This window comes from Pyrus communis, chromosome 17 (assembly GCF_963583255.1).
Source record: "Pyrus communis chromosome 17, drPyrComm1.1, whole genome shotgun sequence".
NCBI classification, from domain to species: domain Eukaryota; kingdom Viridiplantae; phylum Streptophyta; class Magnoliopsida; order Rosales; family Rosaceae; genus Pyrus; species Pyrus communis.
Window position 1 is genome coordinate 19,527,306 of NC_084819.1, and position 16,645 is coordinate 19,543,950.

A 16,645-nucleotide genomic window follows, 5' to 3' on the forward strand; every position below is an offset into this window, starting at 1 on the left:
GATGATGGAGATATCTTCCAACTACTGAAACTGGGTTTAACCAAGTTGACTAAAACGGTTTGCTTTATTTTATGCACTAGAGTTCGATTCCTTTTTTTGTAGTTTAAATTAGATTAATTTAAATATCGTCATAATCAGATAAGAGAAAACAAAGTGGGCAGGAATGAAAATAAGAGTTACAAAGGAGGGTAAATTATTGTAAGCTGGCTTAGAGGATGGACCCCTGTCAAGAATTACTTACATGAAATAGTAAAATCAAGGTTGAAAAAATGGAGAAAGAGTATTCTCAGATTTCTAACTTTCCTTGTAGTTTTTCTTTACTGTCAAACAAAAATGGCTTAGAAAGATCAAGAATGTAACAAATCAAGTAGGAATTATCAAGGAAAAAACCCATACTCCTTTTTCCCACATAAAAGTCTGCTGTTGCTCACTAAATATTTTAGCAAATTGTTCATAATATGCATCTGGATTTACACTGCTCAATATCTTAACCATGTTTAATTATTTTCATAGATAAGCAGCTGCCGGATTTCTGACACATCTCCCTCTGCGACCGACAAGACATTTTTTAGTACGTTGAAAACATGATTCTATACACTTAAGTGTAACATACAATTGATTGTAAACTTGAAAAATAAATTTCAACCAATTATATTATGACACTCGGTATATTGCGCCCCATTCCAGGCACACTAAAAAATTTCTCCTTCGTGACGACCTTGAGGGGTTTAAACTCATAGATTTGGTTTAACTGAGATTTCTTGCCGCCCAAGATTACAGCTCCAAGGATTTCCCCCAGAAATGTGTCCTGTGAAATGACAGAACGGAAAGAAAGTGAGTTCTTCGAAGTCAAGTAGTGTAGTTGACAAATGTAATGAAACTTCTTATTTGGTGACATGGGAGCATGTATGACCGTTAAATTTGATACATGGATAATCTGCTCTATGGTACATTACAATGTGAACATCCATCATTCGATATAGAATTAATACGTATCTACTCAGTGCGGAACTATAGAAACTTGAATTTAATCAGATGGAAAGATTAACAGAATAAGAAAAAACTGACTTTATGGAACTTTACCATGTGAGGGTATCTATGATGATTCAGTTTCAGTTTTCATAGCCTCGGAAGTAGACGCTGGGCGAATACAGCTTCAGGAGTCCTATCTGTTAGCTGCAATTTATCAAGCATATCCTGGAAGGAACTGACTTGCTTCTGGGTTCTCAAGGAATCAGTGTTATGTTCAGTTTCGAATCGAACACTGCCTTTGCAGCCAAAGGGTTAAGAAACATGTTAAATTCTTCGTATTCATTTGAAGGAACAGTGAACAGATTTCCTTTTCGTTAATTATCATGGCGAATGTGTCCCTCAACGATATATACATCCTACAAGGAGAACAGTGAAAATGGCTTCGAATTAAAAATGTCAAATAAAAAATTGAGACTTAAATTTCTCAATCAACAAAAACCAAAGTTCCTTTTGACAAAATAAGCGTATCCAGTTGCATGTTCATAGTGACAATAATTACCTGGATCATTGAATATGTTTTCTCAAAAAGAATGATTTCGGCTAAATTTGTCAAATGTCCATTGAGTGAGAATGTCAGGAACAAAGTCCCACATCAGTGAGGGATCAAATTATGCAAGGGCTTACAAAAGGTTAGACTATTCTTCATATTGACAAATTGGTTTTACCGTGATAAACAGTTAATGATTCGCGGAACAACTTTTGTATGCCATCTTTTGTTTGAAGGAATAGTGAACAGATTACCTTGTTCGTTACCGTGGCGTATGTGTCCCCCGACAATATATACATCCTGCAAGGAAATCATAACAATGAAAATGTCAATCCAGTATCAAAGCATGACATAAAAATTGAGGCATAATCTTTCATAGCGACAACATTTACTTGGACCACTGAGTCTGCATTCTCCGAAAGAATGATTTCAGCTAAATTTGTCAAAGGTCCATTGGTCAACAAGGTAATCCTGGATCGAGTGATTTTACAATGGTCTTCCACACCTCTATTGCAATTGGCTGTCCGAGGGAAGCGAAAGATGAATAATATTGACCAACTTCAAACACATTTCCGAGACCAACCAGAATATCATCACGGCCCATCATATATATGTAGTATGTCATAAACAACATCTATGGTTGCAGCGGTTGCCCAGCCATTAGCACTAACTTGTATTCTGTGGAGACATCATTTTGTATATTAAGAGCTACATCTTCAAAGGCATGTATGTTGCCCTGCAAAAATGTGTAATTGCTAGCATGCCGTCCTACAAAACTACTCAGTTAAGCTATTCATTTGTATTAGTGCATGTGTAGCACTAGCACCAAACCTCAGAAAGCTTATGAAGGCAGTATCATACCTTTAGGTTGATCCGCTCCACAGGTAATTTTAGAAGAGCTAGAAAGTCTCCAGCACTCATATTATATCAAATACTAGGGATTTACCCAATAACTTCTTTCCAAAATCTTGTTTTCAAAGTCTGTACACTCTCGTGGAGTGGATGCTGTGTTATAATATTCGGCCATCCAGTTTCTTAGGTCGAGTTTTAACCTGCATTTGACTCAATTATTGAAGTTACCATTATCTATCAAGTACAAAAGGAAATAAGTTATCCAAGAAATTTTTGTATGTCTTAATTGAATGGAGAACACATATTGACCTAAAAATTGGTGCGTTGTAGTCCAGAACTAGCTTACATCCAAGAAACTATCGTAAATCTTTGGCACGAGTATTATTACTGTCATGATCACGCTTAGCTTCTGTTGCAATATATACGCTAACTACTTCCGCGCCAGTTGTCTCCTTCGTGTAGCATTGTCCAAAGTTCAGTTGGTTGTTACATCTTAAAAGGCGTAGAATTATCAAGAAATCGGTAAATGTATAACAAAGAAACTGGTGTAACAACCAACTGAACTTTGGACAATGCTACACGAAGAGGCAAAACGGGTATTCCATTCCCATTACCCCATTCTTCTGTAAACCGAACTTTGGGATCAAACGCCCACCAATGATCAGAGGGTTTGAGCCGTCTGACATTCCATAAGGTCTGTTTGAAGTTATCACTGCGAGGTTCATGTATTCCAATTTGGAAAATTCATTTTCTCTGTGATCTTTCTCTAAATTACGCATTTGAGATAGCGCTACACCAACCATAAAAGGATCCCATATGGAAAATTCCTGCGAAATAGTCAGTATCTCATGAATATATATCAGAGGTAGACAATCATCTTAACGTTTCAGAATTTTAGCTCATACATAGAAGAAAAGCCTTATAACATTCATCATTCCACCATGTATCACGAACCATTTTCGAGGACTGGAAGCTACTTTGTGCTTCGTATTTCTCCTGTTTCTGTTCAAATGCTTTGAAAGAAGTCTCATATTGAGGAATCGTTCTTGTTGCATCCAGAGGAACTAGCGTGACCGGGACACCACAATGTAATACCTGATTTGTTCATGATCACTACCAATATTGTACGTTAAGCACAGAATGACCATCAAACAACTATATACCATGTTTGCAGCAAAAGGATCTCCAAAGATATTGTACTCTCCATACGGATTGCTGTCTTGTTGAAACAGATTACTAATGTCACCACACAGCACTGAAGTGCCCTTATCTGAGCAGGTTGATATGAAAATATGAATATACCCTTAAATTATGAAGGGTGGTTTTGGCTGGCGAGAGCGGTCAGTGAAGGGTGGGGCTGTATAATTGCTAATGGTTTTGAGAAATCTGGAAAAATAACCAAAAGTTGATATGAAAATATGAATATACCCTTAAATTATGAGTTCAAAATGAATAGATCAAAAATTGATATGAATTTACCACCTATAATTATCATCCACACATCAACTTTTGTATCGTAAGAGTCAATTTAAAATTAGCGTGTCACCACAAAGACCACAAAAAAAATTTGGCTTTGAACTTTTGTTTGATTTAAAAATTCAAAATCAAGGCAACTATATCAAAACGCCTCTATTTTTGTTTTAGTGATATCAACAAATATCATATTCACAAAGGAAAATGTCAAGAAATCACATTTTTTACTAATATGGTGTACCATTCTTTTTTTTTTATTTTTTTTTATTCCTATTTTTCGCCATTTGTTTTTAAATTATAGAAAGTTCATATACTTTTGCATTTTGTATGAAATATATTTTTTGGGTGATACGGGTGATACCATACAAGAAAATTTAGAAATAACTCTCAAAATTCAGAATTCTGTTCTTTTATAAATCTAACTTAGTTTTTGTAATTTTCTACCATAAACATGAAACATCCATAATATAAATATAGTGCAAAGGGCTCACTTGCTAAAGTGCAAAACAATCACTAATTGATCATCTTATCAATTCAAAATGTGACACAGTCCAGAAAACATGAAGACTAAGGCAACTATTGTCTTCTTCTTTTTTTATCATTGCATTTTGTGAGTTTTTCTTCCTATTACTTAATTTCACTTCCTACTTATATATGAAAGTTGTAGTGATAAGTAATGCATTTGTAAATTCGGTGGATGAGTGAAGTGTGGGGGGTTTTTGGGTGTAGTAGTCTTTTTTCGCAAGTAACCTTTTGCCGAAGAGCTAATATCACATAATTTTTCTCTATTTGAAAAAAAAAATGTATATAAGAAATGATTTTTGCATTTTTTTAATTAAAGATTATTTACAGCCTTTTCAATATGATAACATATATATATATATATATTATGTTTACACTGAGGGATGGAGGATTTGTACTAAACCGCATAATAAGTCATTCATAATAATTTGGTTCGGACTCACCATAAACGAGAATCGAAATTAAAATCTCTTACTTACAAGCGAAGACAAACCACTAGACAGCAGAGATAAGTGACAAACTAATTGCGACAAGATTAGCAGTTTATTTTCATCAGGAATACCCTGTTGTGTTTCTAAGCCATGCAAATGCGTTAATTCAACTAACAGGTAGTTCAAGGGACAAAATTAAGTTTAGGCGGGCATGACAAAAGGGAAACAAAAGTGTGCAGAGATCATTTTTCCTTTCTATATCTTGCAAAAGAGAAATTATTAATTTCCCTTCTATATCTTGCATCTATAGTATTTTTTCCTTAAAAAGAATAATGTTACGGTGATAAAACGGTCTTGTCGATCAATATTTGATTTCTTAATTCTTATGAATGGCTTACATTAGCCAAGGTATATGTGTTTAATAACCATTTCGTTTTGAGTTTTGAGGTATTGGTTTTTACTTTTCACTTTTTTTTTTAATTAAAATCTTATTTGGCAACCACTTTTAATTAAATTGAGCCACTCAATACTATGGTCTGGTGGTATTTTTCTTCACTTGGAAGTGTGAGGTATTAGGTTCGAATCTCGTGGATGGCGAATTTGATACCAAATTAGACTGCCCATTATGTGGCTTAGCCGAACACCCCATCTCCTTAGTGTAAAAATATCAATGTACTAAAATAAAATTGAAAACTAAAAACCAGAAACTAAAAATTCTGCCCATTATGTGGCTTAGCTGAACACCACATCTCCTTAGTGTAAAAATATCGATGTACTAAAATAAAATAATAAAAAATAAAATAAAATTGAAAACTAAAAACCAAAAACTAAAAATTTAAGGCCAAATTTTAAGAACTCAAAGAAATTATTTTTCATTTTTGATTTTTTGAAACCTCATCCCGAAACTGGAGGAGTTATCAAACAAAATTTCAATTTAATTAAAAAAAACTAAAAATAAAATAATTATCATACAGCTTCTCAATTTATACAAATTTTTTCAATCCGAAGCGAGCAGCACTCACTACTCATCGATCAGTGTCACTAGTCATCACCAAACACTATTTCTCCGTAGGTGAGCAGCCCTCACCACTCATCAGTTACCACCAAACATATGTCGATCGACACAACAAAATAAATATTTTGTGCTCATTCTACTCTATGTGGAAAATAATGACAATTTAATTATTGACATATGGTCCCCCAAGAAAGCATCGCCGTAAGAGGATTCACAATGCCACGTGCATAATTGAGTAGTGAGTGCTTCTCAATTTATACAAATTTTTTCAATCCGAACAATCCAATCATTTAGAGCAATAATTTCTCCATAGGTGAGCAGTACTCACTACTCATCGGTCACCAGTCATCACCAAACACTATTTCTCCATAGGTGAGCAGCACTCACTACTCATCAGTCATCACCAAACATATTTCGATCGACACAACAAAATAAATATTTTGTGCTAATTATACTCTCTATGGAAAATAATGACAATTTAATTGTTGACATATGGCCCCCTAAGAAAGCACCGCTGTAAGAGGATCCACAATGCCAAGTGCAGAATTGAGTAGTGAGTGCTCCTCAATTTATACAAAATTTTTCAATCCGAACAATCCAGTCATTTAGAGCAATAATTTCTCCATAAATGAGCAGTACTCACTATTCATCAGTCACCAATCATCACCAAACAATATTTCACCATAAGTGAGCAGCACTCACTACTCATTAATCATCACCAAACATATTTCGATCGACGCAACAAAATAAATATTTTGTGCTCATTCTCCTCTCTATGGAAAATAATGACAATCTAATTATTGATGGTCCCCCAAGAAAGAACCGCCATAAGAGGATCCACAATGCCACATGCAGAACTGAGACACGTGGCCGCACGACAGAGTTCCAAACAACAAAAATAAATTCGATAATAAAATAAAAAAATACACCCCACCCAACAGTCAGCTACCAAAGTCCTCAATCCCTGGGCCTGAGAGGGCCCAATGGGCCCAAAGTTTGAAGAATTTTCCGGGGGAAACACTCACGCACTGACAGGTAGAGTACCGACCAATAAAAAGTTGACAGCTGGATCTTACCTTTGAACATTTTCACGTTTAAACAGTATTGAAAACCGAAAAGTCAACCGAAACGCCGTCTCGATGTCGTCTCTTACATCCGGAACTGCGACGAGCTTTCGCCGGAATCACAGTGCTTCCGGTGGGGGGAGAGAGAGAAAGAGTGCTGGGAAAAGTGATGGAATTCGAAGGTGAAGAGGAAAGAAGATGGAGTTCGAAAGCAAATTGCTCTGCTCTGGTTTAGTCCAAGAACCAGAGCATAGCAAGTGGCGGGAAAATGGTCGTAGTCGAAGCAGGGACAGCCTTGGCAGTCGCAGAACGACGGTGCCGGCGGCGTCTTGGGGGTTTGGAGTACAAACGCCGTTAAGTTTTTAGGTTTTGGTTTGACGGTTTAGCACTTCATGTGAATGCTAACCCATCCCCCCAAATTCAAAACGTTTAAACATCTCTCTTTGTCTCTCTCTCTCTCCTCACAATTTCTCTCTCCTCTCACAAATCCCTATCCCTTATAAATGTTCCCCCACCCCACAGGCCACATCTCAGCCATTGGAACCCTAGAAAAAAACCCTAATCCTCTCAAAACCCCAATCTCACATTTCCCACCACCAACATCAACCGCAAAAAATGGGCAAAAAGAAAGTGACCCATCAACCCATTGACACCAAAGAAGAAACCCACCACACTGCCCACAAAGCCGCCACAATGGACGAGCCCTCCGAGAAGCTCGAGAACCTCAAGTCCCTCAACTCTCTGCTGCTCAAGGAGACCAAGGACCGCCGGCAGCAGGTGGAGGCTCTGGTGCAGGCCAAGGCGGGTTTGGAGTCCCAGCTGAGTCGGTTCCGGGTGGAAAGCGAGTCGCTTGTGAGCGAGTTGAGTTGGAAGAGCGAGGAAAATGTTGGGTTGGAGTTGGAAATGAGTGTTTATGGTGTTTTTGTTCTGGCCCAGTTGGGGCAAATGATGAGAGAGAAAGCTGAGGTTGAGAAGGCGATGAGTGAGAGAGAGGGTGAGATTGTGGGGCTGAAGAGGGATGTGGAGGAGCTTGCCGGTGGGCTCGAAATCGAGATGGGGAAGCTGAGCAGAGTGTGCCGGGAGAGGGATTGTGTGAAGAGAGATTTTGGTGGGGTGGCCGAGGAGGCGAATGAGTTGAAGTTGAAAGTGGTGGAAATGGAGAAGAAAGAGAGGGTTTTCGGCGAGGAATTTGAGAAGTTGAAAGTGCAATGTGATGGGTTGGTGCAGGAGAAGTTTGGGAAGGAAAGGGAGGTTGAAATTGCAATGAGAGAGAAGGAGTTGGCCGAGATGAAGCATGCTGAGTCGGAGAGAGCGATCGAGGACTTGAAGAGGGAGATTGAGAGGGTTGTGAGAGAAAAGAATGAGATTGAGAAGGAAAAGACCGGGCAGGAAGCAAGGATTTTTCAATTGGAGAATGAAGCGGGACAGTTGAGTAATATAGAATTGGGTTTGAGGAAGGAGAATGAAGCGTTGCAGATGAAGGTTTTGGAGTTGGAGAAGAGTGTTGAGCAGGCTATGGGGACGGGAGAGGTGCTGGAGAGGGAGATTAAGGTTTTGGGGGAAGAGAAGAGGGAGAAGGAGCAGAGTTTCGAGAAGTTAAATGAAGAAGTAAAATCACAGAAGCAACTTTTGGATATGGTTACTGAGGAATTGAAGAAAAAGGAGGAAAGAATCAAGGAAATCGAGCTAAAGAAGAGTGAGATTGAGGAGGCAAAAGTGAAGCAAGAGAAAGAAATTGCTGAATTGATAAGTCAAGTAGTAAAAGAAAGGGATTTTGTGTGTACGTTGCAAAATTCATCCGACGAGCAGAAGGACAAGAATGCGCGGTTGGTTTCTGAAGTTAGTCAATATAAAGATGCCCTTGATCGTGTTACGCAGGAGAAGGCAGAGGCTCTGAAGAAGTTGGATGGGGAGAAGAAGAAAGTGGAAGACTTAATGCTGACTATTTCGGGGAGGGAGAAGACAATTAAAGAAATCAAGAAAGAGTTGGAGAAACTGAGGAGTGTTAGTGAGAACATTGCCGAGGAAAACAAGGCCATGGAGAGCCGGTCGGAATCATTGGTTAAGGAAAAAGATTTGATGCAGAAGAACCTTGTCGAGGCTCAGAGGAAAATTCGTGATTGGGAGGCTAAATTTGAATCAGAAGGAACCAAGTTGACGCGAGCTTTGACTATGCTGAAGAACACCACAGCACACATATCTTCAACATCCAAAGGCAAGGAAGAAGTGGCTACCAGTGATCACAATGTTGGGGAAGAAATTCAGCCATATGTGGCGGAGTTGGATGCCATACAGAATGCTTTCAGAAACAAGGAGAAGATGGTTGGAGACTTGCAGAAACAACTCGAGTCTCTGCAGAAGTCATCAGAGGCGCAGACGAAGAAGAGTTTCTGGACTCTGATCTCCTCGGTGACAACCCTTATTGCTGCAGCTTCAATTGCATATGTTTCCAAATCACGCTGAGTGGCTCGGTTTGGTAGACAATTTTGTTCTTGGATCAAGCAGCATGGCAATGTCATGTCATGTTTGTCCCTTAACAACTTCTAATCTAGATAATAATGTTTTTGTTGCAGAAATCGGTCTCATGGGATACTTTGATATGCTGTCTTTTTTCTGTAAGAAGGAATATGAATACCAAATCTTGTTCTCCATATCCGTTTGTGCAATTTCGTTACAACGTTAGCTTCCTTCCTATTGATGTTCATATGATCTGTGTCATTCCACATGGAACTGGTAAACATATGCTTGTTAGATCAGTCGCTTCCACTCGGATGCTCCTACGCTACTCGCACTACAAAATCGATGTTGTATGGAAGGAAACTATCTTTCTCAACCTGTAATCAAGGGGGTTCTCTGTCCTTTTGGCTTGGTACAACTGTGGTATCACCGGTATATATACCCATGTTATCTCCCGTATATATCATCGTGTGACACACGTTACGTGATGAAATATATACTAATGCGGAGATAAAACTGGTCAAATGTTAGTGTTTGTTGTGCAATAAAATAATTGCGTCAACATTGCACGAAGGCTCAAGCTAACCGTTCAGTGGTCAATTGTTTTGCGTTTTAGTTGATGGCAAATGGAACTTTTGAAAGATCAAGCGTTTCCCAGAATTTCACGTGACGGGAGAGGTAGAGAGGGCGATAGCCGCCCGCTAGTAGACTATTTCCAATGAATGGTTAATTTACTATGTTTTTATTCAGATTGTACTCGTCCATTGCTCAATGAATGTATATAAGAGAAGCCTGCTATTTTGGAGAAGTATGTATTGGCTCCTAAGCCTTTTCCTTCCGTGGGCTTTGGGTTCCTATGCCTTTGCCCATAACAAAGCTCTGTATTCAGAACTTGTAGTCTTTTCCACTAAAAATTTCATGTGTACTGCAGACACAGTTGTAGACAAGTTGGCTCAAGCAGCGTGTCTCTCATTCATAACTTAAGTTCGAATCGTCATCTGTTGTTTTGATTAGATTAGTTAAGTTTAGAGTCTTTTATACGATCACTTGGAAATTTAAAAACCATTTAGTTTCATTATCGACTTTAAGACTATCGCTGGAAAACTTAAAGATATTTTAATTTCATTATTATCAACATGTTTTAAGGAGAGCTTTTTAGAATAGTTGTAACTTGTAAGATCATGCAGTTGCGTCATACCATCACACAATCACATAATATTAATGATCCATGTACTCTATGTTCATAAATTAAGATCAACAATGTATAATATTAGTAAATAAGTATGTTGACGACAGTATATAATCCGTGCGTGGCCGTCACACTGAAATTTTCGTGTTTTAAAAACACTTTCGTCTTCATCTTTCAATTTCTGTCATTCAACAACTTAGTAAATAAATATGCTGACCACGGTGTATAACTAGGTGTGCCAGTCACACCGACATATATGTGTAAAAACAGTTTCTTTTATCTATCAACTTCTATCATTCAACAACTTAATAGATAAGTATGATGACGAGAGTGTAAATGAGTGTGTGGCAGTCACAATGAGAATCTATGTTTTAAAAACACTTTCATCTTCATCTATCAACTTTTATCATTCAACAACTCAATAGAAAGTATATTGACAACAATGCATAATTAGTGTTTAACAGTCACACCGAAATATATGTGTGTTTAAACACTTTCATCTTCATCTATCAACCTCTGTCATTCAACAACTCAATAGATAAGCATACTTTGACAAAAAAGCAGCCACGGTATGCGAAACAATCACACCAAAATATGTTTTGAAAACACTTTCATTTCATTTATCAACTGCTATTGTTCAACAACTCAATAGATAAGTATGTTGGACAACAATGCATAATTAGTGCGTATCAGTCACAATAAAATATCTGTATTTATTGAAAACACTTTCATCTTCATCTATCAACTTTTATCATTCGACGACTCAATAGATAAGCATATGCTGACGACGAAGCGGCCACATATCGCATCGAGTGATTCAACCAACGAATCATACGTCTCCAAATCCATGAATTCTTTGACATTATTACCAAAATTAAGATTTTGCAAATGTCACTTGATCCGATAACATTGTTGGTTGATATGAAACTTGCATAGTGGCTGACGACTGCACTGTGTGTTAGGCAATCCTCAACTTATCTATAAATAAACCACTTGTCTTTCTCTCTTGTCAATTAACTAATAGCATGCGTTTTGATTAACTTAATCTAAAACATAATTAATTGTTAATTAATTCAAGTTAAAACTAGGGTTCATCATGTCTTTTTCAGAAGCTTAGCTGTGTCTTACTGTGCTGGGTTTTTTAAATCATTGTGTAGAAAGCAACTCCCACAGATGATGAGATTCATTGTTTGATTCCAAACGTGGTCCCTTTAGAAAAAGCAACCCAAAAGCCAACCACCACTAATTTGGGACTTCTGTTTTCCTTTAGAAACAAGTCTATCTTTTGCATTCTCCTCCCTCAACTTCCGAGCTAACAAGTTTGTTGACGACATCCAGTCATGTTATCTGTTGTACATTTCTTATAAAAGTTTAAAATTCTTAATTTTACGCTATCTCACACGATATGATAGTTATTTGACTAGCTGAACAATGAGATATTCTTCCAAAAAACATGTCTTACTGTATTTCGCTACTTTTTCGACTCCACGTAAGCACAACTTTCGTTATAGACAATCTGAGTTTCTCACCTTTTGTGATAATTGTTTGATTTGTCATGCTCAAGTTTTTCTCGTAAGCAGCCTTAACGAAGTTCCCCTAACAATATTTCTTTCCATGGATAAACAAGAGGCCTTCAATTCCTGAATTGACAAGCATGAACGAATATATCAGTCTCTATCAGTCCCGAATATGAACTATTTTTCAATCATTTTGCAGCCTATTGAGAATTAGGGACAAAGATTTTCAGTTTTCCTTGAAAAATCTTGGGTCAAATCCTTTAAATATTATCATTAGGGTCACCTCTTAAAGTGGTTAATTGTAGGTATTATGAAAACACTAGCTCAAAACCTAAAAAACTTTTTGCACACCTAGGGTTGTTTAATCTGTTTTTTTTTTTTTTTTTTTTGTTCTGTCAGCCAATAAAAGAAGGGCTTTAAGGACTAAAGTAACCCACTTTCTATTGATTTATTTTTAACAGAGTCTATTATCTTCAACGTCATGGTACAATTGATTAAATTTATGAATATTTATATTATTATACTCGCTGTATTAAATAGTATTTCCGGCATACTAAAAAAGTTTTCCTCTTTCAATCGTACATGCATAGAAAGATGCTTGGATGTGACTATTAGATTGTACTTTGGTGCTTATAAACTTTGTCCTTTAGCCAATTGCTCTCTTTTTTTCCTTTCTGCCTTTTGTGAAGGCCTTTGGTCACTTGTTCGAAAATGTAAATACAATTCTTCACTCTTCTCAATAGAAAAAATCTTGTCTAAGAGTGAGAGATATATGTGATCAGTGAGATGCTTTGATGGAATGTACCGCCTGGTGATAAAGCAGAATTATTCTTTTTTTATACCAGAAGTTATCGGATAAGGTAAAAGATACACGTGATGATTGAGACATAAAAGATAAGGATATATAGCAGGTGAAAAAGTAAAATCACTCCTACTCGTATGGAAAGATCTTGGCTATAGCCATAGATATACGGGATGAGTGAGACAAGAAAAACTCTTTTGCAACTAATGCATCCTTCTAATGTCTTCATCATTCAATAAACGCTTGTCACGTATTCAAAAAGTAAATCACCTGTCCAATAGACATTTGTCACGTGTTCAAAAAAGGAACTACCATTCAATCAAAGCTTGCCATGTGATGATTGGTGACAAAAGAGAATTTCTCGAATCAAACTCAAACGGAGATATTATCCGATGATAAGGCTGAATCACTCCTACCCATACATACCCTTCTTCCCATGCTTAGCAGCTTGTGTGGATGATGTTACACTCAAATTCTTCAAAAGACAAGGCAGTTCTTCTTTTTCCAAAAGATAAGAGGAAAAGAAGGGGTTTGGATCCTCTCTAGACCTTAGTGTTTGGAGCCTAAGGATCAAAAAATTTGAGTCATTTGTTTGTGTGTAAGAAAAATTAAAGCCCTTAGTTTGTATGAGGTGAACCAATGAAATAAATTAATCGAGACCATCTATTTGAACGGTCCAGATTGATTGATCGTTTATCTTCGGACAATGAGATTTGGAGCGAATCTCTGTCAAAAAAGAAGACATCTTCACAGATTAATTACCAACAGAATGTAGCAGATTAGAGGCTGAGGAGTTTCAAATCCACAGAAAATTTGAACAGAGATTTCAACATAAATATCCACTGGTCTTAAACATGTCTTAACATGCTTAAGAGCAGAACAAACAATTGGCAACTGCCAGTACACAAACATCTTATATAATCTTAGAACATACATATATATAAACATTACAAGAACAACGATTCCATGGATAATTTTTTTCATCCATGTTCCGATAATTAGCTATATATTACATTAGCAAGTCACTGAATCGTCGATCAGCCACTAGAGATGTTACACCAACAACCCCCGGTCCTCCTCTTCGTTGTGGCCAGAAGCCGGAATCCTTGGATCTTAACATTCATAGGACTGCTAAACTTTAGTTAATAGATTCTGCTGTCTGCAAAAGCTTTATCGAACCAACTAACAAAATACGATGATCCAGCTAGATGCAGAATCACACACTCCTTTGCATCCAACAACCAAAGCCTAGCCCTCGTCGGAAACGAACCAGGCCAAAGCAGGATCTTAGTGCCACAATTATCAATACAACAGTAAATTACTATAGCTACACAATCTTACAAACTGCAAACAACCCCTTCATTATTCTGGGGATGTCAAGCTTAGGTTATATATCATCGCGTGGTATAAGTCAATTTTATCAATTGTCGGAGAGCACGAATTTACTTATCTCATCCATCACGGTGTAGAAATGCTCATTATTCGGCAACAGGTAGAAACCAATTGTGGCCTGCTCAAGATACAGAAGTTTGATGTTTTTGCCAGCACTCTCGAGCCCTCTAGCGTAAGCCAATTGCCAGTCCTGAACAAGATCCAAACCAGCCACCACAACAAGGCTCTTCGGGAACTTGACAGCTTCGAGGCTTTGACCCCGGGGACCAAACGGGTTACATGCTGGATGGTCCCTATCTTCACCATCAGGGAGAAAAGCTCTCCAGTACCAGTCCCGGTCTTGGATGGTTACAAAGTATTTCCCATCCAATCGCAACTCGGATTCAGTCCGCTCCTGCCCACCAAACATAGGGTTGAGCAGTATATTTCCCAGTACATTGATTCCAGATTCTGCAGCTCTTAAAGCAACATTGTGTACAATGTTCCCGCCAGAGCTATCGCCAGCTAGATAGATATGAACGTTTGAGTCCCTTGTACTTTTAAGCCATGATCTAGAGTTCACCCACCTCAGGGCTGTCCATCCATCATCATAGGCACATGGATAGCGATTTTCAGGAGCCCTACGATAATTCACAGAGACCACTACAGCCTTGCAGATACCAACTAGTCGGCGACACAGAACATCATATATACCGCTGTTTGAAGAGGAGTGTGCAAAGCTTCCACCATGGAAGAAAATTATGACAGGAAGAATCTCTTGGCTCACCGCTCTCTCAGGATCAACAATGTTCAGCGGGGATAGATTAGCATTGTCCGGATGATAGATTCGACTGAGCAGGCTAGTTTCGCGGTCAATGATGACATCAAACGAGACAACCCCATCAACAGGGTTAGTATTGGCTGGCACTTTCCGGTCAAGGAATTCCGCCAAGTGGCGGTTGAAGGTCCCGTCAGGGCGGCGCAGAAGATTGTATGACAGCTTAAAATTGGAGATGAGGACCCATGTATTCAACGGAACCACCATCTGTAAAAAGAGCGCATCCGATTCCATAAAATTTTTACATATGGCGATGTCTTATTCCAACATAACAACACAAACACAACTAAAATAAAAAACCGCAACTAAAACCGGCCTCATCATATCTGGAAGAAAATGGTTTCTGCTACGATTCAAAGGGAACAGAAACATCAAAACCAACAAAAACATTCCCGTAAAGAAGTAGAATCGCAAACAAACCGGAAAAACACATGTTCATCCATACATTTTCTTAGAGCTGAAGCTTTCCCGTAACAAAACCACAACATTAAATCCATCAAACAATCAAATCTCCAACCAAGAGCTTCTTGGCAAGAACATCTCCAAAACATGATGAACTCGAACAAGCATAACAAACCCAATAATCATATCCTTATCAAACATTAAAAACAGCTAAAAACCTCAACTCAAACAAGAACAATGTCTTCATCCCCAATGAACGAAACAAAACAAAAACAAATCAGCTTTTCAACAACAAAATCACAAACCAAAAACCGTATCCCAGATAACCCATTAAGATAAACTCCATCCAACATAAAAAAAACACAGAAAAAATCGAACTTCGAATCAGCAAAAACCAAAGAAAAGTTGTTACCCTGGATTCACTAACGTTGACTTCATTGCCCCCAGACATGGAAACCGGGCTGAAGAATTTCCGCACCAAAATCTAAGCTTGAAGAAAACCCAACCCAGATCTTTCGAGAGCACAGAAAACCCACCCCACGAAACCTCACGTATTAACGCAGGAGCAGAAACTAAAAAGCAAAAGCCAGGCAGCCAAAAGGAGCAAGCAAAAGCACCTAACTTTGAATCTCTCTCCTGTTCTCTTCTCTCTCTACAAGATCGTACTCTCTTAACCCATTGGTCCCAGACAAAACAAGCCCCTAATCTCTAGGGGAAGCCTCTCGCTGCATTCATGTGATGCGATGACAAATCTCACTACTATAAAACGGAGCAATGGAGTGGTGCTTGTGTGGAGGGGGTGCAGGATAAGATCGGGGGCGTAAGTTAGCAGATCAATCGGGGTAAAGCACTAACGTGTGATGGGAGTTAAGAGGGGGCGCGCGAGAGAGAGGGCAAGGGGACAAAGTGAGCGGCCGAAAGAAACACGGTTAGTGGAACCCACCTATCCAAAAGCAATTAAATTCGTTAATTAATTATTTTATTGGTAGTTTTCCTAATAAATCTCATGGGACATTGTTGCAGACTAATTTTTATTCTTCGTGCGGAATCAAATACGACATGGGGCAACAACGTAATTTAGCCTTCCCGGTCAATGACTAATTTTCCAACCTATGCTCGCTTTCTACTATTCATTTATTAGTAACTAATAAATTCAATTTTTTGTATTTAAGAATTCATTAATAACGCATATG

The 16,645-nt window shown here is 38.1% G+C and overlaps 2 protein-coding genes and 1 pseudogene across 2 annotated transcripts; 1 reads left to right on the forward strand and 2 right to left on the reverse strand.

The window, feature by feature from the left end:
* Window positions 1-649: 649 nt before the first annotated feature.
* Window positions 650-6,898, reverse strand: LOC137722176 (nucleoside hydrolase 3-like; annotated as a pseudogene).
* Window positions 6,899-7,491: 593 nt separating this feature from the next.
* LOC137722178 (uncharacterized) lies at window positions 7,492-9,339 on the forward strand. Its single transcript, XM_068461142.1, has one exon. It carries the CDS (start codon window positions 7,492-7,494, stop codon window positions 9,337-9,339), a length of 1,848 nt encoding a protein of 615 aa, XP_068317243.1.
* Window positions 9,340-13,742: 4,403 nt separating this feature from the next.
* On the reverse strand, window positions 13,743-16,243 carry LOC137722339 (gibberellin receptor GID1C-like). Its single transcript, XM_068461316.1, has 2 exons — window positions 15,865-16,243; window positions 13,743-15,257 (listed from the first exon to the last, which is right to left on the reverse strand). Exons 1-2 carry the CDS (start codon window positions 15,901-15,903, stop codon window positions 14,262-14,264), a joined length of 1,035 nt encoding a protein of 344 aa, XP_068317417.1. The 5' UTR covers window positions 15,904-16,243; the 3' UTR covers window positions 13,743-14,261.
* Between the last annotated feature and the right edge of the window lie 402 nt (window positions 16,244-16,645).

Coding starts and splice junctions, on each gene's coding strand:
- LOC137722178 (XM_068461142.1), top strand. CDS start 7,492: ATGGGCAAAAAGAAAGTGACCCATCAACCCATTGACACCAAAGAAGAA.
- LOC137722339 (XM_068461316.1), bottom strand. CDS start 15,903: ATGTCTGGGGGCAATGAAGTCAACGTTAGTGAATCCAGG. Junction 15,258..15,864: donor TCAACGTTAGTGAATCCAGG/GTAACAACTTTT, acceptor CTCTTTTTACAG/ATGGTGGTTCCGTTGAATAC.